The sequence below is a fragment of the Sminthopsis crassicaudata genome, chromosome 5, assembly GCF_048593235.1.
Source record: "Sminthopsis crassicaudata isolate SCR6 chromosome 5, ASM4859323v1, whole genome shotgun sequence".
In the NCBI taxonomy this organism is placed as follows: Eukaryota; Metazoa; Chordata; class Mammalia; order Dasyuromorphia; family Dasyuridae; genus Sminthopsis; species Sminthopsis crassicaudata.
Window position 1 is genome coordinate 254,814,900 of NC_133621.1, and position 20,007 is coordinate 254,834,906.

General features: G+C 33.5%; 1 protein-coding gene across 3 annotated transcripts in view; it reads right to left on the reverse strand.

Annotated features, from left to right (window-relative positions):
- Positions 1 to 1,671: 1,671 nt before the first annotated feature.
- Positions 1,672 to 20,007, reverse strand: part of PAWR (pro-apoptotic WT1 regulator) — a 129,232-nt gene continuing 110,896 nt past the window's right edge. For 2 of the 3 annotated variants that reach the window (XM_074270849.1, XM_074270850.1), the window contains 4 exons: positions 9,170 to 9,205; positions 5,420 to 5,549; positions 3,913 to 4,017; positions 1,672 to 1,885 (listed from right to left, as the gene is read on the reverse strand). In XM_074270849.1, coding sequence (XP_074126950.1) covers positions 1,799 to 1,885; positions 3,913 to 4,017; positions 5,420 to 5,549; positions 9,170 to 9,205 — 358 coding nt within the window. In that variant the 3' untranslated portion in view covers positions 1,672 to 1,798. The remainder of the gene's footprint in view (positions 1,886 to 3,912; positions 4,018 to 5,419; positions 5,550 to 9,169; positions 9,206 to 20,007) is intronic. The other variant, XM_074270848.1, reaches the window with a different exon arrangement.

Consider the following 20,007-nt stretch of genomic DNA (forward strand, 5'->3'; position numbering starts at 1 on the left):
CTAGTCAATGGTCTAAAATATTTAACCTTGAATCTATTAATTATCTAGCATTCATTTACTAGCCAATAGAATATAACTTGAGGGGAGGAACAATTTCACTTTTGTGTTTGCACATCAAGTTTTTAGGCATAATGCTTAGAAATAAAAGATTCAAGGAGAACTAAAAATTAGATAAAAAGAAAACTAGTTCAATCAGCATAACATTTCCTTTCTCAATTCCTTCTTCTATTCCCAGAACAAAGTTCAGGCATGGTGGGAGATAATGAAATGGAGATGTTGGTTAAATGAGGTAACCAAAATGGCTTTCTCTTGGTCTAGACCTGTAATATGTTCTCTGGGACATATCTATATAGAAAGTATAAATGTTGAGAAAAATCGGGAGGGAATTTCTGTATCAGTGGTAAAGTTCAAACAGATCAAAATGCTAAGCTACTAGTAAAGAGTATTAGAACACATCCATCCCCAAACTATTCAAAATATATATTTGGAGTAAAAGAGCATTTATAAATCTTTAAGAGAAAAAAAAATCTTATTTGCTCTTAAAATAATAAATACAACCACTTCAAATCAGGGTAAGAAATCCCTAGTTCTCTTATAGAAGGACAAATTACACCACATAGGACTTTATCTCGATTATAAGTAACAAGAATAGAATAAAATCAACATTGGTCTTAGTGACAATTATGCTCATGTGAATACCATAACTGTTTAAGTCAGATAAATATTTTTCATTTTTATTAGGCAAAAAGATGTTAAGAATATGTATTTTATTATAAATTGAAATTGTGTATAGACAAAGAACTTCCTTTTTTTCCTTTTTACAAACATGTTGTTTTTATCATTCTTTTTACAAACATGTTCTAATAAACTTTCTGCAAACAATAAAAAATAGTAACTACAAACTTCATAAGAACATTTACATAAACATTACATTTGTACGTTTTTGCAGAAATTAAAGCGCTTTAAATTCTCAATATACAGACCCAAGATGGTAAATTTGTATATACTATGGAACACACAATTCAAGTACTTTTCTAAAAAAAAAAAAATATATATATATATATGTGTATATATATATATATACATATATATATATATATATATATATATATATATATGTATATATATATATATATATACATACACACACACATATCTAACTGAACTCAACTATGTGAGATTGACTGCTATGAAATTAAAATTAGCTTTCCTTTAAAAAGATGATTGCAATACAGAACAGAGCTAGCCTACTATTCTAATCTCTTAGAATAAGTAAAAATAATCCCCCAAGAACAAGATTTTGTCAGAATGAGTCCTCAATATGCAAAAATGTTACACATCACTAATAAAGAATCTGTACTTTACAGCTATTCAAACAACAAGAAACTCCCAAAATATATTCAGATCCATGTAAACAAAACTTTATGCTCTATTTCTTTTCTTTCTTTTTTTTTTTTTTTTGAAGGAAGGAGATAACAATCTGAGAGGTGAAGACATAATCTGAGCCATTTTGGGCCACATATATTATCTGAACACATAAACTAGAGAATTTATAGCCCCTTATCAACTAATCCAAAAACTGAAAAATGTTGCTTATTCATGAAATGAGGTGGATACCTTAATTTTATTGATATTGAAAAAGAAAAATATTATGAAAATAAACATCCATCAGTTTCCAAGAAATAAATACACACAGTTATTTTAATGAATTGCAGCACGGAAAATATTGCCCTAGCATTGACCTCAACATTCAATCAGTAGTTTTACAAATCATTCTCCTCACTGAGGCTAGGTTCTTCTACCTTGTCAGCTGTCCAACCACTTTTAAAAGGGTTTTGTTTTCCTGTTTTAGTTGTTCGTTTTCATCTTCTGTGTCATCTAGGTCCTTTAGGGAAAAAAGGAAAACATAAGTAAATAAACTCCAAGAAAGAGGTGATGATATATTATTAAAGTAGGACAAACTCATTTTATATTATGGGAGAAGGAAAGGTTTCCCAGCATCACTAAACCCCCCCCAAAATTTATACCACATATAATTTCATTTCTTCTCCCCCACTCTCCATCTGGTTTAAGAAAATAATGTTTTATAGTTAAAAGAGCACTCACTACTTTTTGAGACATAGGATCTGAGTTCAGATTCTGTCTCTGAAGTGACTATCTGTAAGACTTTGGGCAATTCATTTAATATAAGTTCAGGGAGACTGAAATTTTCTTATCTATAATTATAAGAGAATTGGATGATCCTAAATATACAAGGTTCAGATTCTTGGCCCTGATACTTACTGCTATTTGACCTTGATCAAGTCACAAAGTTTTTATGACTTAAGTTTCCTCTTTTGTAAAATGGAAATTATAATACTTGTATTATCTCACAGTGCTTTTTGTGAATAAAGTATTTTGTAAACCTTGGATTACTTTATAAATAAGATTATGAGTAGGATTAGAAAAACCTACCAGTCTCTTCAGTTGAGCATTTCAGATTGAAACCTCACTTTCAAATACTAGAAAATCCAATGGAGACACCACCAGAAATTAACAATTTAAATAATGGTTCAAAGAAGAGCATAGATTTAATCTGTCAATTTAAATCAGTGAGAATGGAAGTACAATGATCTTTGAGTTACACATGAGTTATGACAGCAGCATTTAAAAAAAAAATTGGACTATCTTAAGATAGTACAAAAGAATTGTAAAAAATTTACACAGACTTTCATTCATTCATTAAAACTAAGTAAAGTAGACTTTGGTAGGTGGAAGGAAGGAAGGAAGGGAGGAAGGGAGGGAGGGAGGGAGGGAGGGAGGGAGGAAGGAAGGAAAACCCAGTAAAATTTCAACTGCTATTGGCTATTTTCCCAAGATTCAAATTTTTAAATAAATAAGTTACTTCACTGATAAGTTAACCAAATCATGAAATTATACCTTTCACTAATCATCTTGAATGGATTGGAGACAAGTGTTTAATAATTTTACCATCAGCCTACCACATTAAACATGAGGCTACCACAGAAGAGGTCCCCTAAAAATGCCAAATAATTTTAATCTTGTGTACAAATGAAAGATACAGATGTACTCAAGAAAGGTAAAGGTAGGCAGGTTAGGTCAAACAGCTAGTATAGAGTTGGTGAGCAAATCATTTGGAAGTGTGAAAAGAAAACTAAAATGGTATGATCAGGGGATATGAGAAAGGAGTATACAGAGTAATAGTGGCTGCAGGATGGCATAAGAAGAGATCTGAAAGGTCATCTACCATGGACCTCATTTTAGTTGAACAAACTGAGGTCCAAACTAAAGTGGAATGATTTGTTCAAGGCCCCAATGAATGGAACTTGTGAACTCTGTTTTCCAAAGAAACTGATGGGAGGAGGGAAAGGTAGGGCACAATCCTAATATCCAATACAGCACCAAAATGTCCAAATAGTCATTTGGATCAAAAATTTAGAATAAAAAGGATAGCATGACTCAACCTAGTTGTTGTCGTTCAGTTGTGGCAGACTCTTTGTGACTATTTGGCATTTTCTTGTCAAAGATACAGGAGTGGTTTGCCAATTCCTTCTCCAGCTCATCTTATAAATGAAGAAACAGGGTCAAATGACTTGCCTAGGCTCATGTAGCTTAAATAAATAAAGATCACATAAATAGATAGCTGCAGAACCTGAGACTCCAAATTCAGGGCACTTTCTGCTACACTACATTACCATCTTATAAATCACAATCAAGCAGCAAATTAAATTAAATATATTGTCACATGGCAATCATCAAGGGTATGATTTCTATTATCAGTCATCTATGAGATGTCAAAATCTGTAAGCAAAGCATAAACTCATTAATATAATGGAGCCAAATCTATGTGTTTATGTATTTTCCCATAATTAGAAGGACACATCATACAACTAAGACATCTACAGAACTTACCCTATTTAATAAATCAATTTCTTCTCTGAGTTTTCCAATTACATCTTCTTTATCCTGAATCATTTTCTGGAGTTTTTGATTTTCTTGTTTCTCTCTAATTACCTCCTAATAGAAACAGTTATAAAAACCGAGTCTTATTTTTTTTTCTTTTCTTTTCTTTATTATTAAAACTTTTTATTTTCAAAATATATCAAAAAGGAAAAAAAATGATAAAGAAAACAAAATGCAAGTAAACAACAACAAAAAAGTGAAACTGATATGTTATGATCCCACTCAGTCCCCACAAAACCAAGTATTATTTGAACAAAAATGGATTTACAGTCTTCTAAAAATCAAAAACAAAACCCCCAAAACACTTAGAAATATTCAGCATTCCAATTTAGAAATCCCCCAAGGTAGCTTGCTTAAAATTGCCTTTTGTAAGTTAGGTATATGAGAGAATTCACACACAGGAGGAAAAAGAGAATGAGGGGAATGCAAAAGCTAAAAGGAATCTGGCAGATTAAATCAAGGCTTAGCCAAGTCTCTAACAAATGCTAATCAATTTCTCAATGGTGTACTTGCTCCCTTTATCCTTGTAGCCTACAAATCTCTACTATTAATTGTGCGGAAAATATTTCACTCACTCTCTAGTGGTTTTATAAGTTTACAATATAATTTCCACTTTGGGGATAATCATTATTTAGGAAAAACTGAAACCCTAAGAAACTTTGAAAATAATTTCAAGAACATGCTGTTGTTGAAGCTTGAGAATTTACTTTCACATTAATCACAATCCTCTAACATGAAAATAGCTAAAATTAGATTTCTATTTGGGCAAATCCTTTGGTATCATAGGGAATAATTTAGTTTCAGTTGAGTCATTTGATGTGAAAACAGATTTCACATGTTTGTCCATTAGTTGAAAAGTTATTTTCAAGAACATAGGTAACAATATTAATACTGGGATCAATTTGAATGTGCACAGGCACTCAACTCTTTAGGTAATAAAAGGAATAATCTTTGAACTGTTTTTGGAGACCCTTCAAGCCCAGCCATAATTTTCTATTCTATTTTGAAGACAGAAACCCAAAATCTGCTTAAGCTCTGGATGCAAATACTACAATTTTAGGTACTATGTATGTTTATTAAATATACAACCCTTTTGACCTATCCCAGGGAAAGCTCTAGGGCATTGTATAAGCAGAACCTACTCTAAAACTAATGAATTTCTAAAGTTTCCTCAGCAACAGGAAGGGTGACAGGGGAAGGAAACAGGAAAATACAAATCTAGTGACTACAGGGACCTAGATATCAAATTAATAAAATGGCAGTACAACACCGTGACTCAACTACACTGGCTAAGCTAGTTCAAATGTTGATCTTTCTCTCTCAGGTTTAGTTCTACACCTCTTTTCAAGGACAAAAACCCCTAAAGTATTTATTTGAGTCTGTCTTCTACTTTTCTGAGCAGAGAATAAGGTCATATTAAGATATTAGACTAGCTAAAATAATCTTAAGGACATACCCTTTCAAGTTCTTCAATTTTCTTTTCCAACAAATTTGGAGATGTCCGTAAGTCCCTGCTGTGTCTAGATCCTTTCTTGTCTGTTCGAGAGTGTCGACTTGAGAAATCATCTTCAGGAGTAACAGTTGCACTATGGGGTGAATAAATAATGAATTTTATGAAGACTTTCAAAACAAAGAACCAGAACAATTTTTAACCAGAGTAAACAATCAAACATAAACATACATACACACACATACACTCAGCTACCAGTAAAATAAACATTCACCTTTTATAATATATTTTTTAAGATGGCATGATTGTTCAGAAATAGGGATCAAAAAAGGATAATAATGATAGGGTAATAAACAAAGAGAGCCTAGATAATAAGCATAAAAAGCTCATTCAATAACATAATTCAACATTTTTTCAAAGTCCTGAATGTGTATATTATAGCAGATTGAAAGAGGTAAGTTCATATAAACCACTATCCTTGCCCTCACTAGGCAGCACGTGTGTGTGTATGTGTGTCCCCTTCCCTTCTTTCCCTCTCTCCCTCATTGAGCTTAGTCTAGTAAGATTATATATATATATATATATGCATATATATATGAAACATAACTGTAGGAATTTTTTATTAATAGTATATTAAAGAGATTCAAAACAAAATGTTAAGTGAATAGAGGGGAGTAGTTTTTAAAGACAAGAGAAGCTAGAGTTGGGCAAGGATACAAAGAAATCGATAGGAAGGGAGCTAAATATTTAAGGTCTCTGGATCTAGGTTTTCTCATCTGTAAAACAAAAATTGCACTAGATTATTTCTAGAATCCTTTTAGTTTCAACATTTACTCTATGATAACTTTCCTCCTCTGTCTCCTCTAAGATTCAGTCTAGATAACATTACTATTTCCCCCTCCCCCCAAGATGAATATTTCTCCTTTGAAGGTACCATTATAGTCTTTCACTTTTAATTTTTTTCCCTGAAACTACTGATTAAAATAAATGTCAGTAGTTTGGATGTATAACAAGAAAAATATAAAATGCTACTTAACCATTTCTTAGATTCTCTATATTCCTTGAAGCACCTCCCATACTGTCTTGAAGATAGTAATAAAATATATTCAATTTTAAAAAGCACCAGCAATAGCTATTATTTGATTAAAATTTTATCACTTTCAATTTTCCTTTCTTTGAACCAACAATAAAATGAAAATGAAATTATAAAAATTCAGCTTCCTAAGGTGACTATATTAATTTTTTAAATAATCAAAATATCCAATAAAGTAAATCTGAGTCACCCAGAAAAGCAGCAAAGATTACAAAAGATGGGGTGGGGGGAAAAAAATCAGTGCTGGAGAGGCTGCTGGAAGATAGGTACAGTGATACAATGTTGGGAGAGCTAAGAATCAGCCTGCTACTTCTGGAAAACAATTTGGAATTACATGAAAAAAGTAACTAAGTTGTTCATAAACTTTGACCCAGCAATATGACTACTAGGCATTTACCAAAGAGGTCAAAGGAGGGAAAGATACCCTGCATACCAGACTATTTATATCTATCCCGTGACAGCAAAAACAAAACAAAACAAAAAACTGGAGGGGGAAAAAAAAAAAGAGCCCCTCAATTGGTCAATGACTGGACCAAAGACCATATATTAATAGTAACTGAATGGTATTGCTATGTTGTAAGAAATGATAACTATGAAATCAGAAATTTTGGGAATTTATGCAAACAGATACAGAACAAAGTAGAGAAAACACATAAAAATAACCACAAAAAAAGGTAAAAGAAAAAAATTTTAAAGACATCAGAACTTATATCAATGCAATGACCAATCTCAACTATAGAGGATGATGAAACAAACCTCAATCTTCTGTTTAAGATGTCAAAATGTTTTTCTCTTAAATTCTTTAATATGAGAGGAGATTGTTAAATGAAAATAAATTTTTTTTAATCAATGAAACTTTTTTGGGGGGGAAGGGAAGGGTGTCATTATATATAGGTAAGGACCAAATATCCAAGCATTTCCATGGCAGAACATTAGGAATCACATTAAACTTTTCAGTTGTACTTATGCTTAGTATGCCACAAAAAATGTATAAATTATAACACAATGTTCAAAAATAATACAAATAATAGATACAATGGTAATCCACATTCTTTATTTGTAGAAGCAAAGACTGTTGCTACTTTATTGCTGGAGCTTAGATTTCTTTGCTAAATTACAACTTGCATGGTGTAAATAATATAAATCTGTCTAGTAGTGTTTCCTTTCATGCCATTTGGATGAACCACAAAAATGAATTCAATCATTTCAGAATTTTATCAGCTGAAAGGGGCCCTAAAGATCTTTTAGTTCAACTCTTATTTTTTTCAAAGGTGAGCAAACTGAGGCCCAGAGAGGTTCAGTGACTTGGCTCACATTACAGAGCCCAATCATGAGGTCTAAGGAAGTGACCCAGATTCTAACCTCGGGTCCTTTGCCAACATGTCACATTCTTCTAAAACAGTGTCAATGCAAAACACATTTTGAAATATCCCAGTCAGAGATGGCAAAATCAGTTCTGATTGATCTATCTATGCAATGAGAATAGATATATCTATATGATATCTCATGCAATTTTCAACATTTTTACACAAAAATGCTCTACTTATCCTCCACAAAACCATAAAATACTCATATTAAATCTCAGAACAAAATAAACCACTCCCATCCATTAGACAATTAATGCACTTAGGCTATGATTCATTAATGAAAGATTCTGATATTCAATAAATCAGTAACACTCCTATGTTTATTACTCATATACTCTATTTTAAAATAATTTTAATATGCAAAAACAATTTTTGAACATTCGGTTTTTAACTTTTGGTTCCAAATTCTTTCCCTCCCTCCTCTCACCCATCCCTGATATGGTAACCAAATAAAAACACCATCTACACAGTTTTGACATTTGATTTGTATGTAGTTAGCATTTTCACTAAAACTCCTATCATGTACACAAAAGATTATATATAGAATGCCAGTAGGAAATCAAGAGTCTATCATATATTTACTATTATTCTAACTTCAATGACCTTAGTGTCATCCTGGTCTATCAAGAGAACAGGTTCTGAGATACTATTAATTGAGTTTAAGAATGGATCTTATTTAAACAAAAGAAACTGCAACTAGAGCCACCCAATTATAACAAGATACTGAAAGACTCTTCTACAAAGTGTCTCCAAAGTTCTTTGTGCCACATTAATCTACTAAACCTTAAAATTTTAGTACCAAAACACCCTGTAATAAATTAATGCCATTCAGAAAAGTGCTGTTGATTTTTTTAAAACTCCTTTTGCTTGCCTTTATTTGCTCAATCACAGATATTTAATGTGACCCTACCTCTTTTCTCTCATTTCCATACTTCTTTTAGACAAAAGTAAGATTCTCCAGAGCAAACAACAGACAAAAATTCAAAGGAGCTAATAAGAAAGGAATCAAGAAAAGCTTATACCTGAAGTAACTTTCCCCTCCCATGACTTCATTCAATAAGCAAACTTTTTTTTAAAAGGAATAAAGGGCCAAGAAGATAGTCATTTGAATGTAAGCTCTTTGTTGGCAAGATATGTCTCATTTCTGTGTAGGATCCTAGTGAGCACAAAGCAAGTGCTTAATAAAATTTGTTGAACTGAATAGAAATGTTTTCTCTCTTTCTCCCTCCCCCCTCCACTCTCTCTCTCTCTCTCCATTCTCTCTCTTTCTCTCCACTTTCTCTCACCACCCCTCACCATCTCTTCTCTTCTAGACTGAAGTACCACGATAACCTGAGAGAGGAAGAAACAAGATGTAGCATGTGTTAAGAAAGTTGAACTGTTACCATCACCTCTACCCACCTACCAAATAAGAATAACAAATAATAATAACTAGCTTTTATATAGTGCTTAAAAATATCTCATCCTCACAACAAAACTTGAACATTAGCCCCATTGTAAAGATGAAGAAACTGAAGAAGAGAGAGGTCAAGTAACTTGGCCAATTAGTATCACTGGATATGAAATTCAAAAAGATGCTACTGTACCTAAGAACCAATGGGTCTTTCCATATATGACTTACATAATTAAAGCCTCCCCTATATGCCCTATTAAAATGTTCATTTTTGTTAGCAAAGCATTTAATTTCTTAAACGCCTGCTTTGACCACAACAAGCATTTAATAAATGCCCTTTTCCTTCATTTCTTCAAGAGCCTGACTAGTAAATAATAGATATGTAGAACTGGAATTTTCAAGGATATTCTTCTATTTCTAAAAAGTCCATTTTTCACATTTCCCTCCAAGAGTATGCAGGGAAATGTGCAACAACTGACTCTTTGTGAAAACAAAAACACAGGTGTGACACACTTTTTAAGTTTGAACAGCATTATTAGCATATTCTCTATCACTTTCTTGAGACAAGGAACAAAATAATATATCAAGTTCCAATGGTAGGATCTGCCAGTTTCTAAGATATAAATGCTCACATAGAAAATTTAACAATCAATGATCAGCTTCTAGCACACATCCCTTTTTTGTTTGTGTCAACTAACAGTGTAAAATATCACAAATGCTGTCAAAAAGCAAATGTGTTTTCACATACACACACACACACACACACACACACACACACACACTCACTCACTCTCTCTCTCAGGTAACTCCTCTTAGTAGAAGAATATATTTGAAAATTAAGGTGATATTAAAAAAAAGATTTTTTAAAATGAAAAAGTCAATTTTTCTTTAATACTCACAGGTTAAAAAAAAAGTACCATATTATATTTAAAACAGACTTTAAAAACCAGCTCTCCCTGAATGGCACTATGATTTGCTAAAAGATTTTAAAGCAATTAGTTAGAAACTAAAAACTTTACAGAAAGTCCTACCAGTACTAAAGTGTTGATAAAACAGAAAGGCTTAATGAGGGCTGAGGAATAAAGTTCCTCTGAAGAGGAACTTCAGAGCTTGCTACAGTTAGGAGACATACTATTGACATAATTGCAGAAATGTTGTACTTTGATCTCATTAACATGTTTAGCACTGTTTGTTCTACAAATAGCAGTGTTTTTGAGCTAATTTCTCTAACAAAAGGAGAGAATAAAAAAAAAAAAAAACTAGTACATTCACTCTAAAACAATTTGTAATGTTTTGATTAAGAGGACTTTATTGCCTATGTCCATAAGACTAAAAGGAAACTCCCCTCCCCCCCCTTAAGCCATTAGCTAAGAAGTTAAAAAGAAGGAAAAAAAAAAAAGAATTAAGGGCATCAGAGAAAAAAAACATCTTTGCTGGAAATTTTCTCACTATAGGAACTTTTAACATGTTTTGTGCAAAGATATAAGCAGTTTGGGAGAAGAATTATTTTAGGGACAGAGGAATAATGTTATCTTTAAAATATCAAGTTTGGAAGAAAGCAAGCTAAGATGCCTCAAATGAGGACATAGAGAGAGGAATTTTCCACTACAGAGAACACAGGAAATATTAGCACTTCAGAGACACACTGGAGCTTCGGACTTGAGAGCTGGGGCAGTTCAGTTCAAAACCCAAATGTTAACTGGGATCATGGAGAAGTCACTTTGTCCCTTGGAACTTTGAGTGTTTTCACTTATAAAATGGAGATAAGAATATTTGTACCTACTTACTTCATAGAATTATAGTAAGAAAAGTCCTTCCCAGATGGTAAAGCAAGTATGTATGTAAATTTGGTATGGTGATTATTATTACAAACAACAACAGCTTATGGGCATAATCCTTGCTTATGAAAGTGGTAGATGAAAACTAAAAGAAAGTGGGTAAAAAGTGAAATGCCTGGGTAAGTTATCACTGATCATAATACCAATAGAACTTAAATCTCCCACCTCACTCCTCACAAGTGACATTTCATCTCATGTAGTTGTGTCTTTAAGTAGGAGTTGCAGTGTGCTCTATTTGTTATTTGCTGGTCAGTTGTATCTGACTCTTCATGAGCTCATTTGGGGTTTTCTTGGCAAAAATAGGAGTGGTTTGCCATTTCCTTCTTTAGTTTATTATACAAATGAAGAAACTGAGACAAGCAGGATTAAGTGACTTGCCCAAAGACCCACAGCTAGTAAATGACGGAGGCCAGAGTTGAACTCAGGAAGATGTTTTTTCTGACTCCAGGCTCAGTGCTCTATCCACCTAGCTGCCTTCCTCCTTTCCCTTCAACCTGTATTACTTCTTAAACCTCCCAGCTTCCTTCAAGGATCAGAGTAAACACATTTCCTACATGAGACTTTTCCTGTTCTTTCCAGTTGGTAGTGTCTCCATTTTGGAGTTACTTTGTATGTTCTTATTTATGTATACATTGTTTCCTCCAATAAGGTATAAACTTCTTGAGGATAGTGGACTGTTTCATTATTGTCTTTTATTCCTTCCTCACCCCAAACATATATTAAATTCCTCATAAATATTGTGCTGGATTGATTCTCTCCCCTGTCTCTCTGTTTCATAGATTAGATCTAGAAGGAACCCTGGAGTCCAATTTTATTTTACAGATAAGGAAAATTAGACACAGAGTGACTTGCCCAGAATCACACAAATAGTAAGTGACTGAGAAAGGATTAGAAACTCATCTTCTGACTCCAAATCCAGCACTCTTTCCATTCATTAAGTCATGTAGCTGCCTCATATCACCTCTCTAGCTGAGGTTACTTATACCATATAAATAAACCAATTAGTTATTTCTTTGAGTATACCTAGTTGAAGTAGAAATGCCAGTTTAAAGAACTAGAAAGCTGTAATTCAAAAAAGAAAATCACCTAAGTATTAATTAAATAGCTTAAATAGCACATCTTTTTATCCAGTAAGGCTATTCTATACTTTGCTTAAAGCAATGAAAACTACAGGTGCAGAACAGATAAATGTTGAATGGAATATGCCCGGTTTATCTGCATATTCTGGTAAATTAAAAGACACAGAAATGTAATAAGTCTGTCCTTCCAAAAGATTATTCCCAATGGTGCTATCCCTATTTGTTGGGGAACAATCTTTCTAGAAATGTAGCAAGAAAAATCTTGCTACATAATCAATCCATCTCCTTTCTTCCAATGATGTTTATTAGAATGCTTCTTGTATGCATCATCTTTAGTAATTCTCTGCTGCCTACTTTCTTTTTATTGCCTATTGGATAACCTACAGTTGTAAATCCTTAGAGACTACAATATCCAAATGCTAGGGATGTAAGCAAGAGTTTCTGTTTTAGGGAAAATGTTGTTCAATTTCCCAAACATTCTTTGTCCTACTCAATTCTAGTCACAATTCACTCCCTCTAGCTGCAGTTTCTAAGATTACACACACACACACACACACACACACACACACACACACACACACACACACTTTTCTGCAGTACATTTTCAAGGGTTCATTTTCTCCTGTGCCCATTTTTCCACTGCAACCATTAAACACTGAAACACACATCTTGATTTCACTTGTAAGTTCTCATTAACATATTCTTCCTACAAATTGGTCCTAAATCATCATCCTCTGCAAAAGATGCTGGGGCATAGGCTGCAATTATCTCCCTGGTAATCTTTTTGTTTATTGTCAATCTAAATAATGCAAAATAAGATGACTAAGTATTGCATAAAAGGTATCCAGTTGCCTTTGAATATAAAACAAAACCAATTTCTTTATCTGCCTTTTCAAAAACTGTGGGCCAGTCTTCTCCCATCTAATAGCATTTTCTTGTTTCCTAATTTTATTATAAAAATAGAATTCGTTGTGGTTAAATAAAGATCTCAAATTAGAGTACCAACAGTTATATTCATGCTTACATGGGCTAAAAAATTGTATAATTGCTAGCACCCCTTTTACCCTTACTGCCTCCAATGAGAAATTTTACAATTTAACTGGAAAAAATAAGCAACATATATGTACATACATGCACACACATGCGCACACATAAATACATCTCCATAATTGCCAATGTAGAATTGCAAGACACAATGCAAAAGATCATTTGTTATTTTTCTTTGTTTTCCTGGTTGTTACCACCAAAGAATTCATCATCTCCTAATAATGAGTTTCCCCATCCTTAGCTAAGCTAGTCCTTGGAAAGTAGCCACAAACTGTCCCAAGGATTACATTCTAAGTCCTTCCAGCATGATAGAACCTGACGAGACTTGTAGTCTGCTGGCACAGATTCTTAGAACAAAGGGTCAATGGTAAACTTATAGTGAACATAATTACATAATACAAGCAATTATATTTACTTTGAGCTGTCATAAGCCCCTTAGTATTCTGTAGTCATTCTTATGATTACTGCTTATTTTCAAGTACTAGAGTCAATAATTTATTTAGTGTTCAATAGTTATTAATCAGTTACTGTGTGCAGAGACCATGTGCTAGATTCCAGAAAAGATTTAAAGTTTAAAGATCCTCACACTCATGAAAATTATGATCTAAAAGTTGGGTATAATATACATAAAGCTACAATACAAAAAGCAAAACAAACAAACAAAAAAAAAAACACACAAGTATTAAGAGACAAAGAGCTATGGGATCTAATATTTAAAAGGGTAAGTGCTAAGAGATCCAAATGGAGAAAAGTCATTGGAAGGACAGCTAGATGGCAGTGAAACAGAGCACAGACCCTGAAGTCAGGAGGACTTCATCTAGCCTCACACACTAACACTTATTAGCTGTGTGACCCTGAACAAGTCACTTAACTGTTCCTCCTCAAAAAAAAAAAAAAACAAAAACAAAAACAAAAAAACACCAATGCTTTTTGGAGCAAGCAGTACATGAAGTACAATCTGTACAGATCCTATAAGATATGCTCAAAAATTGCTCTTAAACAAACTACATTAGCTTATTTATTTCTCCATATTTCCCACTCAGTAAAAACTATTTTTTCAGGGGGAAAATAAATAAATAAATAATCCTTCAGGGGGAAAAAAGTTTTCTGGTTGTTTGGATAAAGATGAAAAGACTCACTATATTTCATTTGCATTAAAGCCTCTAAATTAAACAGTATATTTAGCTTTCCAAATGATAAAGTATAGACTTAATTTCTAAATTCTCCATTTAGTTATTTCTATTGATATCATCTTATACTTTCTTGTCTATTACCAAAGGAAAAAGACGTGAGTGTCATTACTAATTCTTAATCATTTTATTAAGTACCTACTATTTGATATAAAAATCCATACCACACTACTTATCTAGAGACTATACTATTTATTAAGTATTTGTTAGTATTGGATATAGATACCTGTAAACACATATGTATAAGTGTATAAACACCTCCCCCCTCCCCCACACCCATCAGGTACTTCAGTAAGCAACAGTAAGGATTCAAAAACAAGATGAAAACAGTCCTTCCAGAGCTCACAGTTTAGCTGGAGGAAACCAAAAGGGGTCATAAATAGTCAAACATGCCTGAAAAACTGACTCAAGGGGGAAGATATTAACAGCTATGTAGGGATAGATGATAAAAACTCATATAGTATAGAGTAAGTAAGGTGATCCTTGAAAGAAACTAGGGAATGCAGACATGGAAGTATAGAGTGCCAAATGTGAGAAGCACCAAGATAATAGAACAGCTCAAGCTGAGTTCCAGAAGGGATCTCCTTTTCTTCTACTCTACCTTTAAAAAAAAAATAAACTGTCAAATCCTATAAATTCTAATTTTCTAATACCTCACCCACATCTCATCCTCCCCACTTCTGTTGCTACAACTCTAATTTAGTTCTTTATCTCTTCTAACTTAAATTCCTCTCAGAGGCTCCCAGGGGGTGGGGGGTGTCTCTCATTCTACTGCTTTACCCTACTCCAATCTATACTTTACATAAGCAGTTTTTAGTCAAAACTGACAATGTTATTCCTTCACTCAAAAATAGTCATTAACTTGACCATAAAATAGCTACAAAGGGCTCAAAAAGCATGGTCTTGAGAATATTTGATTACATTGTTTCACCCACTGGCAGAGACCTTTGGACCTGTTTTGACTTGGGCTTATCATTTCTAAAGAATTCTGGTAATTTCCAAGGCTTGGTTCTGATTGACAAAACCCAAAAGATTCTTGAGTGATTCCAAAACACAACATCTAACCCAACAAGTATGACTGGTTTTTAAAACAATAGTTGTAAAGATATTTCCCCCCCCCCCAGGGGTAAAGAAAAAAAAATTATAGTAGTGAAGCAATGTTTTAATCTTTACATTTAAAACAAACAAGCAAACAAATAGACTAGTTCTCATCTTCAAGGCAATTGTACAAATGGGATTCTCTTCCTTTCCAAATGCTAACAAACAAAACTTAGGAGAATGTATTGCCTAATGTTCAAAATTCTCAATTGACCTCTTGTTACACACACACACACACACACACACACACACACACAGAGTTGAGCTCACCAATTGATGATGATATCTTCAAAAGCAAACAAACTTCATCGTTGCCAATCAAGACCACATATATTTTTCAAAGTTTTTCTACATTGAAAAGTTGTATTCCTCAGAGAGAGTTGGAGAGACTTACATCAACTGATGTTGAGTGAAACGAGCAGAACTAGGGGATCATTATACACTTCAACAATGATACTGTATGAGGATGTATTCTGATGGAAGTGGGTATCTTCAACATAGAGAAGAGCTAATCCAATTCCAATTGATCAATGATGGACAGAATCAGCTACATCCAGAAAAGGAACACTGGGAAATGAGTGTAAACTGTGAGCATTGGTTTTTTTTGTTTTGTTTTTCTTCCCAGATTATTTTTACCTTGCGAATACAATCCTTCCTTTGCAACAACAACAACAAAAATTCGGTTCTGCACATATATATTGTACCTAGGATATACTATAAGATATTTAATATGTATGGGAATGCCTGACATCTAGGGGAGAAGGTGGAGGGAAGGAGGGGAAAAATTTGGAACAGAAGGGAGTACAAGGGAAAATGTTGTAAAAAAAAAAAAAAAGAAAAGAAAAATTACCTATGCATATGTACTGTTCAAAGAAAATGTTATAATTATAAAAAAATTTAAAAAAAAAAGTTGTATTCCTTAAATCAACCTTTACCTAATTATTATTCCCTAGCTATTAATTAGAATCTATTTCTAGTTAACTCATTTTTCAAGTTTTTTTTTTTTGTTTTGTTTTTGTTTTGTCCTCTGACAGAATGGACGACTAGACATTAAATAAATTCTTCAACTTTAAAAAAATGTTAGCTCAAATGAGCTAAGCCTATACATATTCCATCCCATAATATGAGGGAATAGGGCTCACAAGAAGCAGCAGAATATAATACTCTCTTAGTCAGGAACTTGCCAGATTTTCTCACTTATGCCTACCATTTCAATGATTTTGCTTGACCAAATTTCATGCAGATCACTCCCATCATAGTCCACTCCCCCTGCATTATCTCTTTCTGATTATAATAATCCCACTTTCAAGCTTCTGGATTTATCAACAGATCCCGTTTTGACACACTAATGAAACCTAATTGACTTTAAAAGCTGACCATATCCAGCAAAAATGGGTGCGCTATAACCTCAGTTTGAGGTTATAGAGATTATATTAGGGAAGGTTTTTGCCTTCCCTAATGATAGCTATTACCTTTTGATTAGGAATTCAATTGGAATTGTTTGGGACAAAAAGACCCATCCAAATTGAGTACTACAGAAATCACTCATAGAAAGCAGAATTATTTATTAGAATCACGAGAATTGGACCCCATCCTGGTCTACTTTCAAATTTCACAGAACCTTGAAAATGCTTACAACTTTTATACATTTCAAAGAACCTCCAAAATCACGCCCTCTATATGTTGTGATTGGTCACATAAGTCTACTGTTCCCCTGGTTTGTCAGTGGAATATAGTAGGACAATGTGATATTCTTTGGCCACATTGGACAATGGCCTTATCTAAAATCACGTGACTCCAGAGAAAGCTAAACTGAGGCCTATAGGCTTGATCTACTTTAGCTAACAGTCTTTGATCAATATGTGCTGTAAGTTCTTCACATTTTCCCATATAGAATCAATATTCATTTATTATGGGCCTGAAATATTCAATGCCCTGTTCTAGCCACTATTCTATTATAAAGAACTGCTAAGATCTAAACCTTATTAAAATCAATTCTCCTACCTCTTCTTACTGATGACAGGACCTGTTGGCTGGCAATACATAATCTAGTCATTGTGTGATGTTCAAGGAAGGCCACATAATACTCCTATCACTCCAGAACCCCAATTTTAGACAGTCTACTAATAAAACAGATTAAAACCAACAATATTTATAGGAATTATGGAAAAGAGCTAAGAAAAAAGGATTAACATGGGCCTCTAGGTCTACATAGGGAAGTCAGAATTATACTACATCTACAGCTAAAATTGTCTGAATAGAACATAACCTTTAAGTATTAGGACTTATGTCTTTGACATCCTACCTGCTAGATCAACTAACTGGAGAACTCAAGTAACCTGAAACTTGAGCCAAATCCAGAAACGTAATAAAGGATATGGTAGGAGGACTACCTATTCCTGGGCAAGTAGACTCAGGTAGTTCTTTAAAAGATAATGAAATTATCATCAAGACAATAAGCTCACAGACTGAAAGTTAGAGTCTAACTGACTTAAGCATTAAGTGAGTGAGAACAAAATCAAAGCACTGGTCGTTTCCTCCTTGAGTAGTGTGACTCAACACGGACATCATAGAGACAAGAAAGCTATACTCAATTGAATCATACCTGGATCCTTGTTGAATACCCATTCCCTGTTATGGCCAAGTAAATCTCCTTTTGTTAATGCTTTGGTCTTCTACAAATGTGTCCTTTCCAATTTTGAACTTGAGATAACAGACCAGGCTGGTACAAATACAACCTTCCAGGAGGGAACAGTCTGTATGATTATCAGATAAAATTCTGTGTGTGTGTGTGTGTGTGTGTGTGTGTGTGTGTGTGTGTGTGTGTGTGTGTGTGGTGTGTATGTGTTTTAATACTCTAGTAGGTTCTTCTTTCCTCTTTTAATTATAAACTTATTAGAGCAAATATTTCTATATACAAACAAAAAAGAATATTATGAAATTGTGGAACTTCTATTATGTCTAATTCTTTTTTTCAAATGTGTGTTAAACAAGATAGTAACAAAATTACCCTGTTTGTACCTACCTTTCTGAATTTTTCTTCTACTTTTAAATGTTTTATTGCTGCTCTTTTCTTTCATTAAGCAGATTTTTTCTATCTTTAGCACTAGTTATCAAGGAAAAACAAATGAAAGCTCCACAAAGCTACATCTATAAAAGTGCTATTTTGCATATTCCTAATCCATCACCTACCAGGAGTTAGGAAGCTTGCTTCATCTTCAGTCTTTGAAAGTCAAGACTAGTAATTTTCTAGAAATTTAAAAGATTTTTTTTTTCTCCCTTAAAGATCTATAAGGTCTGGGGGACAAGAGGCTGATATCAAGGATGACCTAGTAAAGAAGACAAAGTATAGCCAGACAGGTAAAAAGCAGGGTTACAAAATCTGCAAGTGGGAGGAGATAGTCTTGAAATAATGCCTAGAGGCCAGAGAATTTTGTGATGGTGGTGGTAGTAGAAACCTCAAAAGTCAGTAAATCCAATCCACACTGTTACAGATAAGGATGTGGGGCCTAAAGGAGACATCACACATGTAGTAAACTGCACGGGGAAGCTTCAAATCCTGGTCCCAAGATTCCAAATACAATAAGTTACCAGAGTAAGTTCCCTCTGGTATCATTTTTACTTCACAAATGGAAAAACTTTTAAGATACTTGCTGTTATTTACTGCATTGTACTTGCCACACATTTCTAAAAAATTCTTTTTACATATCTGAATTAAGGAAAACTAAATTAAAGAAAAAGAAGAAACTTACTAATGATATAAAGCAAATCTGGATGTCTGACTTAACCTGTTATTTATTTGCTTTGGGGGGAGAAGGGAGTATTTATTTGCTATTTATTCCATCTGTGCTGAGCCAGATTTAGAACTAGGTACTTAGATCACAAAAATAAATTATAAGCTCAATTCAAAATTCAAATATTGAGAAAAACTTTTTTTTATCCTAAAAATTATAAACATAGTTAAGTAACCATTCAGTTAGGAAAATTACACACATTTTAAAAAATTCATTGTATCAAATATTGTTGAATGGTTTTTTTCCCCCTTTTATCTTGAAAACTATGTATATGAGAAGAATGTCTGATGACTTAAGCTTGTATCAATCTGAATCACATACCCCAATTATGAATATTTACAGCTTAACATTCACAAAGCACTTTTTTCCCAAATCCTGTGATATCAGCAGCCAAGTATGATTACTGACCTTTTACTGAGGTTTAAGTACTTAACATAGCAGTCAAGTTCCTTGTACAGGGTCAAACAACTAGCATATTTTGGCCAGAGCTAATGTCCACTGATCCCAAGAACAATTCCTATATCACTGAAGTAGAGTGGGATTTCTTTGTCATAGAATCAGAATGTGACACCTCCATGAAATGATAGCCAACTCCTAGTAATCATCTTCCCAGATTACTTAAGTGACTGCCATGAAGTCAAGCCACCAGACCTTTGTTGACTGGCATGTTCTGCCAGGCCGGGTGGCACAATGGA